Source organism: Piliocolobus tephrosceles, chromosome 3, assembly GCF_002776525.5.
Source record: "Piliocolobus tephrosceles isolate RC106 chromosome 3, ASM277652v3, whole genome shotgun sequence".
NCBI classification, from domain to species: Eukaryota; Metazoa; Chordata; class Mammalia; order Primates; family Cercopithecidae; genus Piliocolobus; species Piliocolobus tephrosceles.
This window is the reverse complement of record NC_045436.1, coordinates 24,127,428-24,146,885: the sequence shown is the minus strand read 5'-3', so window position 1 is coordinate 24,146,885 and position 19,458 is coordinate 24,127,428. Positions and strand designations below refer to the sequence as shown.

Below are 19,458 nucleotides of genomic sequence, written 5' to 3'. Positions count from 1 at the left end.
GTGGACCACTATGCCCAGCAAAGTTTTTTTTTTTTTTTTTTTTTTTTTGAGACAGAGTCTCACTCTGTCGCCCAGGCTGGAGCAATTCTCTGCCTCAGCCTCCTGAGTAGCTGGGATTACAGGCGCCGACCACCATGCCCGGCTAATCTTTGTATTTTTAGTAGAGACAGGGTTTCACCATCTTGACCATGCTGGTCTTGAACTCGTGACCTCGTGATCCACCTGCCATGGCCTCTCAAATTATTGGGATTACAGACGTGAGCCACTGTTCCAGGCTGTAGCTTCATTATATTTCTTATAATGTGTTTCAAAATTCTTCAGATTTCTTAGATCTCAGTTTCCCCTTTTGGAGAATCTTTGGAGAAACCAAAAGCCATCTGTCCCAAATAATTGCTTTCTACATGCAGTGGTGGGCTGGAGTAGGCTTTTACTGGCATATGAGAGCCTTTTTTAATTTTCAGGAAATTTATGAGCCAAGTTGGTAACTTCAAATTGGCCAGGGTGGGAGTATTTACACCATGGAAATAGGCAATGCTACAAATTAGAGCTGAGTGTGAGACATTTATCAGCACACCATTGTGTATGGGGTATTTGTAAAAAGTTTGTAGCTTTCTTTTGTGAAGGCATCAAATACTTTCATTTCAGAAAGTTAAGGCATTGCTGCTAATATTGTAACTGACATTATTTTATAAACTTGTGAAGCTGGAAATACCTTCTGTTCTTTTGCTCACCTCTCTTTCTTCAATTAGAATCTTAGTAGGAATATTTTAGATGTCATATGTAAGATAACTTTAAAATTATATTAATAGCAAATGCATAATTAATATTACAAAATGATTCTGTAATATGTCTCTGCAGAATAATTCTGTAATATATTCCATCTTGACTGCCCATTAAAAACCAGATGAAATGAGATTTAACTTTTAAGATATCATGTTGATTTCGTTGTTTTCTAAATATCACTCTGAAGGAAGGAAGAAGCAAGAGAGAATCTAATGTTTCTATACTCTGTCATTTCTTTTGCAATCATTTTTTGTTCCTTTGCCTTTTCTTCATTTCATTTCCCCCCTTCTTTCTTTACGTTTTCCTCATTTCTTCTGTAAAGGAGTCATCTGTTTTTATAACCATACTACCCCCTCGTGTTGATTACTGGACCCCTGGAGACTTGCATTTCCTTTAGGAATATGCCCAGCATTTTTAGGCTGCTAAAATGCGCTAAAATATGAGCCAATTAATGATGTTCTTATTGACCAGGTCTAGGAAACTTCTAGGATTCTGTTTCTCCAAGAATGATTTACAGGCTATAATAGGTTAGAATGTCAAACAAGGGGAAACAATTAGTAGCACTAATGTTTTAACCTCAGGTTTGTCACTGAGGGAGGATCATTGATGAAATGGCCCATCTGTTCCAAAGATGTTTCCAACTTGCTTGTATAGCAGTTTGTAAATCAAATCAGTGCAGTGATTGTGAGGCTTATATAGCCGTTTGTTTGTCTATTTTTCAAAATCACTGCTTTTGTGTACATTTTATCATGATATCTTTGAAAAATGGGGTTTTACCTGTGGAAATTACACTATCATTATTCAGCGTTATGTTCAGTTTATTACATGTACCAGGAACACATATTTTGAAATTGTCACCAGCTCTGAGAATTATGTAATCAGTGAGTTAAATATGTAACTTCCAAATGAATTTGTGGACCTATATTTTGGCAAAAATTTGTTGTTGGAGGAAGAATAGATTCATCCCAGAGTGAGTTTCTTCTCTATTTTCAGGGTAAAAGATGGGAGAATTCTGTTACTATACTCAGGTTCTTTCTTAAAATACCCTTAACCTACTTTTTTCCCCTCTAAATAATGATGCTGCACTTCTTACGTAGAATTTCACAATTTACAACCCACGTTCACATTTGTTATTTCATTTCCCATTGGGTATTTTCCCTCTGCTGTTTTCTTCCTGTAGAAAGGCAATTGAATAATTGGCTCTAAGATTTGAAAGGGGTCTTCAGATTATCTGTTCAATGACTGTGCCTAGTGATCAGCCTGTCTGTTATTTCCAAAAGGAGAAGAAAACATTAGGTATGTGGACAGACTGATCATGGGGTCAAACAACATAGTGAAAGTAAATTTTCTTTTCATAGGAATGGAAGACAATATTATTTTTTACTTTTGTCTTTTTATTTGATCATTTATTTCATGCTCATCCTACTGACCTGTGGTCTTCTGTTTCAGTGGCTCTCTGGTCACTTTAAGGCATAAATTCCTTTTACCATTTGGGAACATTGCTAACTTGCCTCCAGTTTCACATTTCACCCACATGGATGTAGTTTCTGGGGTGTAAAACAGTAACATTTTATTGTTGAGGCAAGAGACTGCTTTAAAGCTGCCTTTTTACTGATTTAGTTATTTCAAATCATATTAATTGGGGCAAGTTAAGAGTTACAAGTCTGGACTTAAAATCATCTGCCTGCTCTGGTTTGGAAATTTATGCAGCTATTTCTGCCTTAATTAAAACTGTGGATATTTTTAAAGCTTAGAATTTATTCTTATCTTATTCTGATGACAATGCAAATCCAACCAGGTACATTAATTGTTCTGTGATACAGATGGAAAAAGATAGAAACTCAGCCCAGCCAGGCTGGATTTGGTTTGTGAGTTGATCGTCTTTTAATAACGGCTTGATTGATGATTGTGTGCCATGTGAAGTAACTGGAATGCTGGATGGTTACATGAAATTGTGGGAAAACTGACACAATGGGGAAAAGGTGCTTGCTGAGCCTATGAACTGAAACCTGTGCAAATATGATGATTCCTCAATTGCAACTTCAGGAACTCAGGATTACTGTGTAAAAAGCAAGATGAATTAGTGACGAAAATAAGATGAATGTAAAAACTACCATCCCCAATGTCCTGAGGGTAGTGCTTCTCCCCGTCTTCTCCGCTCCCCTACCCCGTTGCTAGGAGAAAGATGAGTTAACTCACAGGGACGTGTACATTACCAGCCGGATCCACGTACCTGGCAGCTGCAACCTGTTAAACCTATAGTTTGTTCTTCTATGTATACACTATAAACAGGAAGGCAAACATCATCCATTTACACAGAAAAGAAAATTGATGATAAAAAACTCACTGCTTTGCTTAAAAAAAAGTCTAAGGTAAAGAATATGTTGACTCAGAGAGGGCCATTCAAAATCGAAAGTCTTCAATTTTATTGCTATTTCTGTATTAAGGATTCTGAAAGCAAAATTTCTTCAGAATCTGTTGTTTAGACTTTACGACAAAAATAGCCTTGGGGAGCTGCTCGCCTGGAGACATTTTGTGGTGACCATGGAGATTAATCTTCTTGATGGGAAATCGGCTGTTCACAATACTGCTTCCTTCATTCAAGTTTCCATTCCTACCAGGGGATGTTGGCTAGAGCAACGAGCCATTGAGGCCTCCTGATATTCCACCCAGGGTGCAGCCTCCTTGAACCTGCCTCAAGTCCCCTTCAGTTACTCCTTTATTCCCTTCACTGTTCCAGAGGGTTTTCAAGCATCTGCAGCTGCACCTCTGTCTCAAGGGCCAGGTCTACTGTCAGCCACGCTGCTGCAAGGATGGGATTGAAAAGCAAGACCATTCATTTACTCATTCATTCACAAATTCATTGAACTGATATTTAAGCTTAGAATTTATTCTTATCTCATTCTCACAAGAATGCAAATCCCTACTATGTTCCAGACTCTATGTGGGGGCACAGGTGACACACTAGTGAGCTGAAATAGATCCCATCCCAGGACTAATAGACCTTACAGTCTGGGCGAGAGAGGGGTTAATCAAATAACTACATTGATGAATGTATATTTTCAAACTGAGGTATTAGAAATAACAAACCCAGCCTGGGCAACATGACAAAACCTCATCTCTACAAAACAATTAGTGGGGCATGGTGGTGCACACCCATAATCCTAGCTACTCGGGAGGCTGATGTGGGAGGATCACCTGAGCCCGGGAGTTCGAGGCTGCAGTGAGCCATGATTGTGCCACTGCACTCTAGCCTGGGTGACAGAGTGAGTCTCTGCCAAAAAAAAAAAAAAAAAAAAAAAAAGAAAAGAAAAAAGAAAAATAACAAAGGAACTGGACCTAGACTAAAGATACTCCAAGGAAGCTGTATTTAGCCATACGTAGAAGGCTTTGCAGATAAAGCGTGTGAATATGTGAAGCAGAGAGCATTATAGGCATGAGTCCCGTGGCTGAAAGAAGGATGGCTGAAACACAGGAGGGAAAGGCCTCTCAGGAGGTGAGAGGCACCACGCCAAACCACGTGGAGGTTCAAGATCTTGTAAAGAATTTTGGTCTTTATCATGAAAGCAAAGGGGAAGTTACTGATGGGTTCTTAGGTGGAGGTGACCTGAAGAGGGTTGTGTTTGAAAAAGAAAGCTTTGGCTTTGGGGCGGAAAAGAGCTGGAGAGACGCCAGAGGGGTGGGAGGAACATCCCGGTTTGGAACCTCGAAGCAGTTTAGTTACATATCCAACATTCCTTCACCGTTGCCTCACTCCTGAACTTTGTCCATTGCGTGTCTCAGTCTTCCTCCAGACTACATTCCTTCAGTTTAGGAATGCTGACATATTTGCTTTTGGATCCCATGTAGTGTCTGACCCTGGGATTTGCACGTATGTCCAGCAAATGCTGTATTTAAACAATGCAGCGCTTCCCCATCTCACAAGTCATGTCAGTCGGCGTAAAGGAACATAGCTCTTCTGTATTCCAGTGATAACATTATATAGTGATCTAATTTATTCCTGAGGACAGATGGGGTTAGAGATACACTTGCCTTTTCTTTTGCTGTCATCTGTGTCTTGCATTTTATTTCCATACATTAATATCTTCAATATAATGATCTTTGTTGTCCTGTCTTCATGTCAACCTAAAGCATTGTTATTGTCATTATTGTTACTACCTCCTCACAAATATATAGATATATTGGGGGAGGTTTTTGCTGAGAGCAATCTGCAGATTTGAAAAGAAACCATGTCGTACATTTCTGAGTCTGAAAATCAGGAGTTGCAAACATAAATGAGTAAAGCAGCAGTAGGGAATGGCGTAGCCTGTGGCAGAACTAGGGGGAGCATGCTCTATCCCAAAGCATTCACATTCAAACACCAATATACTGTGCTAGCTACACCAGACATCTGGGGGCAAATGTGGCTTAGTAACTATGGGTTTGTTGTTTCTTCTTTAATTGATTAAAAAAAAGATTTAAATACAGAGAAGTTATAAAAATTTTCAGTGTAATTAGGGGTTGTGGGTCAAGCTTTATTGAGTGACGTGAAGCCTCAAAGTTGTTTTGGGGAAGGGAGCAGGACCAAAATGCCTCCTTCGTGCAACTTTTTCAAAAAACCTTGTGAAGCCGGCTTCTAATATTCCTCTGGCTACTTGCTCTCTCTGTCTCTCTAATGGGCTCCTGCAGTTTCTCCTGTGCCTCAATCAAATGAATACATGGCATAAATGAAGGTATAAACTGCGTAAGTTTACAGAAAGGAAGAAGGTTATTTTTACTTTTGAAATCAGAAGCCAAGAAAACATCTCTTCTCACACATCCTCATCTCTTCTCTTACTTCCTGGGCAAGTCCCTAGGGGTAATTTTATTAGAGACTCTCCCTCAAAGTAAAAACTGAGGGGGGTATAAATAGCCCTGATCCTGCTCCCACCTGATCCTTAGATTAAGATTAGCGGAAGCTCAGGCTGAGAGGTCACCACAAGGATGTAGTTTTCTGGAGTGAATAGTCACTTAAATCAGACACTCAGGAATCTCATGCAAAGAATGTTTAGTTAACATATTTCCAGGAGAAAAATAATTCCAACTTCTTATACCAAGAACCAACAGCCTTAGTGATTTTGTAGAAGGGAGAATCCTTTCCACTGCAGAAATTGGGCCCGTGGGATGGATGAAGCAGAAATGAGCAGAACAACAGGATTAATTGAGATCACTTTGCTGCTACATTCTGCAATTTTATTACTCCTCCTAAAATGCAATGGAGAGTCTCTCAAACTGGCAACGGTGACTTTTGTTAGTATTGAGCCCTTCAGCAAAATATATCCTCTTTGGGCTGATTTATACCATGAGAATAATAAAAATATATGCCTTACACATTTTAGTGGGCTGTTGTGAAGAGAAAATTAGATTATGTATGGCAAGGAACTTCACAATGACAAGATAATGTGTTGTAATAATAATATTAAAGATAATTATAGGAAACACATAGCACTTGCTATTTGCCAAGCACTGTTCTAAGCATTTACATTCATTATTTTATTTAGTTCTGATAATAACCTTCCGTTTGGGCTAGAATCTATTGTTATCTCTAATTTTTAGATGGAAAAACAGAGCCACAGAGAACTGAAGTAACTTGCCCAATCCCAGACAGTAAGAATTGGTGCTAGGATTTGCACCCATGCAGTCTGGCTCCTCTTAATCACTATGATTTAGGAATAAAAACAAAAAAAGAAAAACATAGACTTTTAAGTAAACCAGAAGACTAGCATTTGAATCCTGGCTTCACAGGCCATATAACTATGGAGACAGTCTTCTTAAGCAGTCTGAACTTCAGGTTGTTCATCTGCAAAATGAAATTGGATAAAAATACTTGTTTTTAGATGTTTGGTCAGGATTAAATGAGAAAACATGCGAAGCACAGTGTTTAATAGGAGGCACATAGTGTATTATTATTATTAGTTATTGTGGGTGAGATGGTATATTAGTCTTGTCAGACTGGCATAGCAAAATATCCACAGACAGGCTGGCTTAAACAACAAAAATTTATTTTCTTACAGTCCTGTAGGCTAGAAGTTCAAGACTAAGGTGGCAGCAGGGTTGGTTTCTGGTGAGGCCTCTCTTCCTGGCTTGCAGGTGTCAGCCTTCTCACTGTGCTCTCACATGGTCTTTCCTCTGTGCAGAGGAGAGAAAGAGGGCTCTGGTGTCTCTTCCTCTTTTTATAAAGATGACAGTCCTATTGGATTAGAGCTCCACGGTTCGTTATAACTTAATTTAACCCTAATTACCTCCTTAATACAGTCACATTGGATGTTAGACCTTCAACATATTAATTTTGGGTGAATACAATTCAGTCCATAACAGGTGGGTAGCTGGGAGGAGAGGAATAGAAGGATAGAAGGGGTATTTTAATGTCTAAGATAGATTTTTTTTTTAAAGGCATCGCTGCTGGAGGAAAAAAACCATCAGGTATTCATAATACATTTGTAGGTATACAATGTATCTGGCACTGTATGTCATAGAAAACATCTCCAAACTATCTATTGTTAATCTTTTAGGTGAGCCTGAATTTAAATACATTGGGAATATGCATGGGAATGAGGCTGTTGGACGGGAACTGCTCATTTTCTTGGCACAGTACCTATGCAATGAATACCAGAAGGGGAATGAGACAATTGTCAACCTGATCCATAGTACCCGCATTCACATCATGCCTTCCCTGAACCCAGATGGCTTTGAGAAGGCAGCGTCTCAGGTGAGTGCCAGGCAGCTCAGATCAGGCGTGCTTTCTTCATTTTCTGTATGTTTGTACATACATGTTTATCTAAAAATTATGCCCTCGCACAAAGCTTAAAGATGGTGCAGTGGAGGGCATAAGTGATGCATTCATTATTCAACTCACTGGTAAGAAAACAGCTCAGAATGAAAGGGGTGATGGGCGAGTTTTTCCAGTAAAGACTGCAAATCAGAAATTGTGTTAAGAAGTTAATGTTCAAATAGTGTTCTGTTTTATGTTTTTCAATAAATTATTCATCCACTTTTGTGACTAGCTAAGTTTTCTTTTAAAAATCTACAAATATGAAAAATAACTGCGGTTTGTTGAAGAGTAACGCCATGGGTGTATGTGGGTGAGCTAGTGTCACAGCGCCCTCTACTGAATTTAAGGAAGAAATACTTTTGGCCAGAATAATGTTTTACTGATGTTTACTTGGTTTTTACATATGCTCAGTAAAGTTAAAAAACAAACAAGCAAAAACCCTACCTCTTAACTAAAAATAATTTAATATATCTTCGCTGTTAGATGAACTGGAAAGTAATGCGTTTTTAAGAGAAGATATATGGTGTTTGTTCCTATTTTATTGGACAGGGGTGGGGAACATTATATATGCTGTTTTCTACAGTTTAAAATACTTTTCTTAGTCTATGGGAACATGAGAACACATTCAAGTTAATATTTAGTATGTTTATCTACAGTTAAAAAGATCCAATGGCATAGTTTGACATTGTAAGAAACCCAGCGAATTTCTGTAAATAGATATAAAATTGATATGATTTCTAAAGTTATGAGAGAAAAATTCTAGTAATATATAAAATTAAATTATTTAATATTTTAAGGTCATATTCAGAAGTTTTAGACATATAGGCAACAGATTATCATTGCTATTTTCTGTCTTATAGATTTTTATTCCTCGCTCTAAGATATCTAAGCTTCCATGAGTTAAAAAATGTGGAAATATGTCTATATCATTTGATATAATTTAACAGTAAAACAAGAAAATTCACATTATAAAATAAAACAAATACTTGGAATAATTTTCCAGATTGTACCATTAGATAAATGAAGGGTTTAAACTGGAGAGAAATTCCTCAAACCATAAAGCCCTAGAACTTTTGTTCTAGGCTCATATTTTTTCATGAAGACTATGAGAGGGAGACATGTTATTAGTCTATAATGCATGTTAAACTCATTTTAAGCTTCTAATCTTTAGTTATTTATTCTTCTAAATATCTAAAAAATAGGTTGCTGTGATTTACAGAGGCAATGAATATTTTGCTTAAATCTAATTATAGAATGATGTGCTTTGAAATAGGTCATTTATAACTAGTGAATATAGTGAAATTTAATGATAAATATCTCTATTATTATTAACATTTAAAATATTATTCATCGAACATATTTTCAAAATACCTATAACAAGTACAGTGATGCATCTCTCAATAATGGAGAAGTGTTCTGAGAAATGCAATGTTAGGTGATTTTGTCATTTTGTGAACATTCTAGAGTGCACCTACATAAACCTGCATGGTGTAGCCTACTATACACCTAGGCTATGTGACACAGCCCACGGTTCCTAGGCTACAAGTCTGTACAGCATGTTACTGTACTGAATACTGTAGATAACCGCAACACACTAGTAACTATTTGTATATCTAAACATAGAAAAGGTACAGTGAAAATACGGCATAAAAGACAAAAACAGTACCCTTGGATAGGGCTCTTACCATAAATGGAGCTGGAAGTTGCTCTGGGTGAGTCAGTGAGTGAGTGGTGAGTGAATGTGAAGGCCTAGGACACCACTGTACACTACTATAGAATTTATAAACGCTGTACACTCAGGCTACACTAAACTTATAAAAAATATTTTTCTTCCTTCAATGATAAATTAAACTTATCTTACTGTAACTTTTTTTTTTGTATTTTTTTGAGATGGAGTCTCACTCTGTCACCAGAGTGCAATGGCATGATCTCGGCTCACTGCGCCCTCCGACTCCCTGGTTCAAGCTATTCTCCTGCCTCAGCATTGTATTTTTAGTAGAGATGGGGTTTCACCATGTTGGCCAGGATGGTGTTGATCTCTTGACCTCGTGATCCACCCGCCTTGGCCTCCCAAAGTGCTGGTATTACAGGCATGAGCCACTGCGCCTGGCCACCTTACTGTAACTTTTTTACTTTATAAACTTTTAAACTTTAAAAACCTTTTGGACTCTTTGTAATAACACTTAGCGTGAAACACACAACACATTGTAGAGCTGTCCAAAAATCTTTTCTGTCTTTATATCCTTGTTCTACAAGCTTTTTTTCTATTTTTAAAACTTTTAATGGTTTCTTAGTTTTTCAACTGTTTTGTTAAAAATAAGACACAGGCTGTGTGCAGTGGTTTCTATCTGTAATCCCAGTGCTTTGGGAGACCCAGAGGAGAGGATTGCTTAAGGCCAGGAGTTTGAGACCATCCTGAGCAACATAGCGAGACCCTGTCTTTAGCAAAAATAAAAAATAAAAACTTAGCCTAGCATGGTTGTGCACACCTGTAGTCCTAGTGCTTTGGGAGGCCGAGGAAGGAGGATCACTTGAACCCAGGAGTTTGAGGTTACAGTTAGCTGTGATTATGCCACTGCACCCAAGCCTGGGCAACAGAGTGAGACCCTCTTAGGAAAAAAAAAAAAAAAGAAACTAAGACACAAACACGCATATCAGACTAGGCCTACACAGGGTCAGGATCATCATAATGTCACTAGGCAATAGGAATTTTTCACCTCCATTATAATCTTATGGGATCACTGTTGTATAGTCTGTCAGTCGTGGTAAGAAATGTCATGATGCGGCCCATCACTGTACTTTAAATTTGATATCTTCATGTTTATATAACTAAAGTAGTAAAATTGCTGATATGGGAGGGCATTGTTGAAATAAATAATCTTAAGAGTTATTTTAAAGAGCATTGATAGAGACCTTAAATAGAAAGTGACAACAATAATAAGCAACTGATGATTTTGTCTCTTTGACTTTTTTTTTAGCCTGGTGAACTCAAAGACTGGTTTGTGGGTCGAAGCAATGCCCAGGGAATAGATCTGAACCGGAACTTTCCAGACCTGGATAGGATAGTGTACGTGAATGAGAAAGAAGGTGGTCCAAATAATCATCTGTTGAAAAATATGAAGAAAATTGTGGATCAAAACACAAAGGTAGTGACCACGGGATAGTCTTCTTGGGTTCATCTCTAGCCTAAGGAAATATGTTCCAATATCTTCATCATCATGAAGGACAGAGGAGTAACATCACAGCTCGTATGGAGTGGTTACCTGTGGCTTTGAAAGTCAAGGCTGGAAGGGCTGGTGCCGTGAGATTAGTCCTGGCCCCTAGAATTGGTCCATAGGTGGAGAGGAGTTGGAGGTGCAGATATAGGGAGGAACCCAGTTGTAGGTTTCTTGGAAAGTCACCATGACCTTCTCAGAGACCCTTTATTAGCTCATCTGATCAGCCCCGCCTGCCAAATTTACACTGTTGCTCTTTTTCTCTTTTCCAGAACTTTTTCCTCCCTTGCTTTACAAAACTCTACTTTCTCCTACCTCTTCTACTGCCTTTCAAATCACTACTCAGTTTTTTTCCCTGTTTCTTCTACCTGGGTTTAAATGCTGGCCATCTTTGGGGTCTCATCTGATACCTTTATCTGCTTCCCTGGGCTTCCCTCCTTACCTGAACTTTCAGCGTCGTCTGTTACACAAGGTCTCCCAGATCCGTGCCTCTAATTCCAGACTTTCCACAGAGCTTTATGTCTCTGTTTTAGCAGCTAACTTGGGTTCCTTTAACTGGTGGAACTTGAAACCTCAAGCTCGGGTTGTCCAGAAACAAATATTTTCCCTTGGAACCACTATTCTTTCATTTATCCCAATCATCAAAGCTTTTGATTTTTCCATCTCTGTCACTCCTCACCAGTTACCACCGCTCAGTGGCTTGATCTCTCTGATACCTCTTCCATTTCCCTTCCTCTGCAAACTCATTCCCCTGCCTCAGCTCAGGCCCCCGTGGTCTCCTGCTGTGACTGGCTCAGTGGCCTGCTACTCGTGTTTCATGTCCAGCCTCTCCCAACTCTATTCTACCTTCTCAAGTTCTCAATCTTCCAGAGTGACATTCACACACAAATTATTGCTCTTTTGCTTTAAAAACCTTACCAGCTCTCCACTGCCCAGAAGATAAAGTGAAAACTCAATGTGACGGTTAAATGTGGAGACTCTAGAGGTAGCCACTCTAGAGGTAAGTCATGGCTTCATTCTTGTTGTGTGAACTTTGTAAAGTTATTTGACCTCTCTATGCTTCAGATTCTTCATCTGTAATATGGAAGTGATAATATCTACCCCATAGGATAAGGATTGAATGACTTAATACACATAAAATTCTTGAGGCCAGCACCTGGAACTTTTATTAACATTTCAGTGTAATTTTTTGGTACTCTCTGTTATGTAGCTCAGGGCTAGGTGGACACATGTACATGTGCACTCAACATTTGGTGCATCTTTGAACCAATATTGTTGTCAATTACTTGGAGGAGAAATTGAGCCCATCTTAGAGGAAAGGTGAAGAACTGCTGTCAGCAGCCCTCTGTTCCTTCTCTATTGTTCTGGGTATTTCTGCTCTCATGTGTCCACGACGTCTAGTGTCTTTCCTAAGTCAGAGCTCACAAAGTACAATTTCTCCACTTTATTCTAGTTGCTGGGTCATTCCAGCACCCCTTGGTCCCTGGAAGCTGCCAGCTGGTTTATTCCTTAACCTGGCTTCGATATCCTATAGACTTCACTCATACCAACTCTTTTGTGCTCCTAAACATACCGTTTTCTAACAATTTTATGTCTTCAGATGAGTTGCTGCTCCAACTATCTAGAATTCTCTTTTCTTTCCTTCCATGCCAATCCCTCTGTGAAGTCATCCTCTACTCTTCAAGACAGATTCCTTTTTTTATATGTTCTTTATCTATACTTCCAATATAGGCTTATTGTTACATCCAGCTTTATATATGTTATTAGTTTATACAGATGTTTTCTCCTTTGATTCTAGAATTTGATCACTTGATTGTAAGAATTATGATTAATATTTGATTATGACATGCAGTACAATCCAGCTCAGCAAACAAATCATAATATTTGAAAAAGAGGGCCACTGCAAGTAAGCAGCCAGGGATCCAGACAAGTGTTCATCATGGGATTGGGATGATGGATAAAGGATCCAGGAGACAGGGAGTCTTAGATTATCGGTCTAAACTTTTAAAAACTCCCCAGCCTATATATAGAATTCATTCCAGAAACATGGGCTGAGCCTACAGGTGGGAGCTGGCCTTCTTAGTGGTGGCAAATTCATACAGGTCTGCAGCAACCTCAATTCTTGCCTCTTCAGAAGAATTCGACCAAGAAGCCTAAGGCAGAGTGAGAGACTAAAGCAAGTTTTAGAGCAGGAGTGAAAGTTTACTAAAAAGTTAACAGCATGAATGAAAAGAGGTAAAGTACACTTGGAAGAGGGCCAAGCAAGGCAACTTGAGAGATGAAGTGCACTGTTTTTTTTTTTTCTTTATTAAAATACTGAGTTTTATTTCACATGTATATTTTTGTTTCCCCACCATTTCCATGTCTGACCACCACTACTACTATGTCCTATCATAACATTCCATACATGCTTAAAACCAAACAAAGGGTGGAGTTCTATCTTTAAAAACTAAACAGGCATTTTGGACAACACATTCTTGGCAATGGAACCTGGACAACATTTATCAAACACGGTAGGGAAAGTTCTCACTCTGCATTATAAAAAGGACAGCCAGATATCAACTGTTACAGAAATGAAATAAGACGGAAAATTTTTAACAAATTGTTTAAACTATTTTCTTAAAGAGACTTCCTCCACTGCCAGAGATCTTGAATAGCCCCTTGGTCAGTCATCCAAAAGCAATTCTTCACATAATTGATGAATTTGGCTTCCACTTTGGGAAGACAACCACCTTTTTCTATACTTGCTTGCATTTTTGCTTTAATGTCTTCTAAGAACTAGGTCCTTTTGGTGTTTTAGGAGTCTTTTCCTGTTTTTTGAAGGATTCTTGTCCTTTTGATCTTGGTGTTGATGATGGTTTTGAGTCTTTTCCATTCTGATTTGACTTTTGTGCATTTTTGGCTGGAGTATCTCGTATAGATTTCTTCACTGGTGCTTTTTCTTCAGCTTCCTCATCATCAAAATCATCATCATCATCATCTTCATCAGCAGCAACTTTTACTTTTTTCTGTGGAACCTTGCTACTATCTCCAAGGGCAGATCGCTTTCCAGATATACTTAAGACTTTCACGTCCTCCTCCTCTTCATCTTCTGACTCCGCATCTTCCTCCACAGCTACTAAGTGCTGTCCACTAATATGCACTGGCCCTGAACCACACTTCAACCTTAAGACCACTGGTGGTGTTATTTCAAAGCCCCCAAGGGAAACCGTTGGCTGTACAGACATTTTCAAAGTTGCCAGTGTTACTTTAATTGGACTGCCTTCATAATTCATTGCCTCTGCTTCAACAATGTGCAATTCATCCTTTGCACCAGTCCCTAAATTGACCATTCTTAAAGATAACTGGTGCTCATTTTCGTCGTTATCCACCTTAAAGTGATCATCTTTGTCGGCCTTTAGTTCACAACCGAAAAGATAGTTCTGGGGCCTCAGGGGGCTCATGTCCATGTCCATCGAATCTCCCATCAGGTGGCGGCACGCACTTAGGTGGGAGAGAAGAGAAGGCAGATGGAGATAAACGAATGCTGCTCCAGAGAACAGCCGTGCAGGATGGAATCACACCAGGGCTCAAGTGCACTGTTTGACCTTTGACTTGGGATTTTATACATTGGCATGCTTCCAAGGGAGTGGGCGGGGGTTGTGTCTCTTTCCCTCTGATTCTCCTCTTGGGCTGGGCTGTCCACATGCATGGTGGCCTCCCAGCACTTGGTAGGCACTATCTTCACAGTGTGATTACTGAAGTTGTATGCATGCCCACTTGAGTTGTTCTTCCCTTACCAGTTGAGTGTTCCTACAAAGTCATATACCAGTTAATCCCTCCCATTTTGCCTCTTAGTATCCTTGAGCCCACTTGCCCAATTCCTGCCATCTTATCAGGAAGCTGATCACCAGTTTTAGGCTTTTCTGTCTGTTGGGGGACTGCCTTTCCCTGGCACCTGCTGCAACCAATTATTATGTTACAGAGGCAGTTTAACACCTGCCTGACCATCACCTGATGGTTGACTGACATTCCTGGTGGTCAGAGGGCCCTCTCTTGCCCTGCTCATGTCTGACTACCTACCTACCACAACATTTTCCCCCTCAAGAGTCCAAGTCCTCAATTACTTGGGGAAAATGGATAAACGTCAGTCTTCTGTAACTGCTTCCTGCTGATAGAGGGGTGGTGGTGGTTGTTTTGTGGGTCTTCACCTCTTGCTAGCTGTCAGAGTAAGATGGCTTCATGGATTGGTGAAAACAGTATCCAGCCAGGCCTGAGGGAGACAGGGGTGGGATTTTGCCTCTGTCATGTCTCATTGATGGGAAGTCTAGGGGTCCTCTGTAGACGGGTGACTCTTGAATACTGACAGGATGGTATCTTTCACTGAGGATCATCTGGAGCTTGATGGCCAGAAGGCAAGAGGAGACAAATCAGTTTATTAGATTTAGAAGAATGTCAAAATGAAATAAGGGGGTGAGGACAACTCCAAAAAATCCTGAGGCTGCCAATACACTCAGGTAACTGGTGGCTATTGTCATGCCTGCTAAGACTTGAGTGGATGGGGTTACTAGCCAATTCCAATGTGTTCCCAGAATTAGAATATTTATCCAGAGGTTTACATTACCTATTCCTCTTGTTTTTTCTGAGCTGCGGCCAGAGATCACTGGTAGGTTCACAGGAATAAGCAGGATTAGTCTAAATTGCAGATAAAAACTCAAAAACAACTGCTGAGAATATAATCTAATACCAAGTTATTAGATTATAACCTGTTATGTTCTTGAAATATAACTTTTCTCTCTCCAGTCCTCATTTTTATTAAAAACAAAATCATGATAGGACCGATTTGTTTGCAAAATAAGCTTTGGTCTTATCATACTTGATCTGATTATTTGCATAAAGCACAGCAAGAATAATTATTTGCCATATAAGCTCCTTTTAAAATTGGCTTTGATGAAACTTCGTTTCATAAGGAATCTCAGATAAGACTTCTTAAATGCCTTGAGCCCAGCCATGGGTTTCTGCCGTTAAATACCGGGATGAGTTGGGTAAATTCCTCTCCCCTTGAGGTCCCAAGATAACTTAGGGCTCCTAGGCCTTTCAGAAAGTGACATTCTTTACTCCTCATGGATCAGAAACACTGTACAGGGACTGTGTAGACAAGGTATGAGGCCAGTTTTCCCAAGGGGTTTTTATTGGCTCTATAAGTCAAATTTGATTCTTTAAAGTAGAGCATGCCTTTCCAGTCAAACCCTTGGTAAAATAACCAGTTTCTCCAATTGTGCCCTTTTGCAAAAGAAAACAGATTACTATTGTATTTATGCAAATAACTGTGTTGCCAAAAGTTAAGAATACTCACAAATAGTTTCCAAACTCTGGAGAAATCAGGTGGAGAGAAATAGGCTCTAAATTTTGTTTACAGGAGTACTTATTTCTAAAAGCTGTAAATAGCTCAAAAGAAAGTTTTCTTGACTGAAAAACAAAGGATCAGCAATGTTTTAAGCAAAAAGTCACAAAAGGATTATTTTAGTCTTCTTAATTAGTTTAGTCCATGCAGTTAACTCCTGTTCTGCTTGATATTCATGAACACTTCAGCTCTCCATGAGAGTCCTGAAAGTTCTTTCTATATTCTAATGTTACAATCTTTAAAGTTATCAGCAACCTGCATTCAAGAGTGCCTGTCAGAGTCCTATAGCTGATTATAAAGGCCACCTTTTAAAGAGGATTAAAACAAGACAGCAATTGTCTGTGAATGAGAAAAAGTCTTAGGGCAGCCACAGTCAAAGACACAGATGCCAAGAAAGTTTGTTATCTCTGTGGCACACAATTATGTAGCATAACAATTATAATTATTACCGATAATATATACTAAGTTATATCAGAATTATAGGAGTTTTGCATAATTTTGGAACACATATAAATAACACATTTATAAAGAGTAGATCAATGCTTTACTAAATCTCTGTTGTGCTTTTCAATTTATGGAAAAATGGAATAACATTCCTTTAACTTAGCCAATGTGATTATGCACAGATTTTTTTTACAAGATTAATCTTTCACAAACCTTCCACAACTTGCTCAAACATTCAGTTTTATCCTATCTAACTTAAAAAAATCCTTTAACTCTCTAAACTAGGCCAAAAAAATCCACATTTCCATGCCTTCTTATAATCTTTTACTAAAACCACATTCTACTTTCCTTACATGCCTTGCATGTAAAATGTTTCCAGTATTCTCAAGAATATGCTACACTGTTAACTCTTAGCAACTTTTACTTTTTGTGAAAAACCTGCTAAGTAAGTGATTCTGACTATGCACTAGGTTTGGAGCTTAGGACACTAGATAGAAATGCAGAAAAGGTTTGACCCTTTCCAGCATCTAGGACACATGGCTAACTCTGTATGTCCCCAGGCCTTACGTAGCTTTAAAGGCAGCAAGTTGTTCAGTTAAGAGTCAGAGTAGCAGTTTATGAAGCATTTAGTAGGCTTAATAACCTTTAAAACTGTATAACTTTTTAAAAATAAATTCCCTTTCACAAATCTTTTCACAACTTACACAGACTATGACATGCTTGGACTTTTGGATTTGTCCTAAACATCCCTCTTTTTAACAACCAGTCATTCTACTTTAGGACAAGAATTTACTGTACAAGATCCTTCCTCATATAAAACTTCTGTTCTTTATAATCTTCCTTACCAAAAATACCTTTTTCTCTTTATAACCTTTGAATTAGATTAAAGTCATTTTCCTTCTGTTAGGAAGTTAAGGTCTGTACTCTATGTTGCTGTGTGAGGATTGTGAAGGAGGAGCAGAGAAGAAGGAGGTTATCTGCATATTGTAGAGGTTATCCCCCATCAAGAGACTGCTCAGTTAGATTTTTGCTGGGGCTTGTCTGAATAAATGTGGGCTAGTTCTTTATCCATGAGGTAGGACTGGCTAGGGTGAAGTTATTTAAGATTTAGGTAGCTTTCTAGGAGAAATAGAGTTATTAGAGGAAAAGATGAATTTAGAGGTTGGGTAAATATTAATCAGGCACCCATCTTGGAAGGCATATTTTTGCCCAGAAGAGAGTGAATCTTTTCTTTTGGAGGGAGGAGGTGCCATTTGCCCCCATTACCTGGCAGAATTTGGAGGAGAGTTGCTCACATAAGGAGATTAGCATAGAGTAGGCAGCTCTTAAATCCCAAAGGGAAATTTATAATTTTACCCCTCCAGGAGTTTCTCTTGGCTTTGTCTTGTCGATGACTTGGAAGCCAGCCAGAGCAGAGAACCCCCTTCAGCTCAAGGCCATTAGGTGTTGGGATTTTGTCCCAGAGCCCTTTGGCCCTCAGGGCCTCCCATTTCCAGTAGCTAAGCTTGTGATAGAGGGGGCAAGCTATGCTTGGCTTCTTCTCATTTGTCTCATTGGGGCTGTTTGCCTTTCAGTGGCCTGGCTTCCCACATCAATGGCAGTTACCTGAAGGAGTGTTTTTAGGGCAACCTGGATGGGGGTGGGAGAGCTTATAAAAAGCAGCCAATAGTTGAGCATCCCTCTTCTTTCTACATTTTTCCTTCTCCTTATTTCTATCCTCCTTATTCTGCTCTCAGTTATAAAATACTGAGGAGGCTGATTTGAGGATTTCCTGCATAAAGGCACTGGGTTCCAAGGCTGACTTTTGTATTTTCTCCCAGTTCATGTTTAGGCCAAGCTGTATTACAAAGGAAAAATGGTGTTTGTTTTGTTGTGTTGTGTTTTGTTTTATTTAAAGGTTTGGGGGAGTCAAACATTTCCCAGGTTTTGGGGATGCATCTGAGGGGCATATCCCATGGTATAGAGACGTGCTTGCCCACCTGCAAAGAGGGAACAGAGGAGAAAAATAGGAAAAAGGAAAACAAAGGCATCCCCTCTTACTTTCCTGTTATCCTGCATAGGCATCTCCCATTTGTCATTAGGGTTCTGGAATGAACCAGTCTTACTATGTACCTATTACCTTGGTTCCATCTCATACAATTACTCACTTGAGAACAGAAGAGATACTGGAATAAACAGTCTCCATCATTTTATGGTGACTCTTGTAGCAACAAAATGATTATCCCTTTTTTCAGATTTCCTTCCCATGTTCTTTAAATAGATAAGAAGCCTGTTTTTCAGCTAACTGCCACAAGGTGGCTGGATTTCCCTCCCTTCGAATATGACCTTGATGGTCTTGATGCATGTTAAGAAGGGCGTGGAAATGATTAGAGAAATGGAGACAATGGGAGGAAGTGAGATAAAACTCACTGAAAGCCTTCAGATGCTAGTGAAATGGCAACGTTTATTTGCCCTCTTGACATAAAGTAGTAACCTCTGGAGGACTTGGGGCTTGAGGTAAGAACTCATAAATGGCAAAGGAAGAATTTTCCCTCCTTTCAAAGGGGCACTAACTCAAAAAAAGCAGGCAAGTGAGATCCTTAAAGGGCTACCGTGAGGCCCTGTGCAGGCAGACAAAGTGCTTCAAAAGCCACTGGAAAACTTAGCCCTGGAGCATAACAGGAACAAAAAGTATATGGTGAGTCCTAAGGGCTGGGATTCCAATTTGTATCTATCCTGGCAATATGCCACCAGACAGGGGACGAGTTGGAGGTCATCTGAGCTGGTAGGGTAAGAACAAGTATAAATCTCAGGGGATATCTGCAAGGGAGCCTATGTCTTTGCTGCTGCACAAATGCAGCAAG

At 39.3% G+C, this 19,458-nt stretch overlaps 1 protein-coding gene and 1 pseudogene across 2 annotated transcripts in view; one reads left to right on the top strand and one right to left on the bottom strand.

The window, feature by feature from the left end:
* The window catches only part of CPE (carboxypeptidase E), a 128,691-nt gene that overhangs the window by 86,313 nt on the left and 22,920 nt on the right, over positions 1–19,458 (top strand). The window contains exons 2-3 of the mRNA XM_023228558.2: positions 7,314–7,510; positions 10,552–10,719. Of these exons, the coding sequence (XP_023084326.1) occupies positions 7,314–7,510; positions 10,552–10,719 (365 nt within the window). The remainder of the gene's footprint in view (positions 1–7,313; positions 7,511–10,551; positions 10,720–19,458) is intronic.
* On the bottom strand, positions 13,220–14,255 carry LOC111553650 (annotated as a pseudogene). The gene has a single exon (XR_002735026.2). The product of XR_002735026.2 is annotated as a nucleophosmin pseudogene (transcript).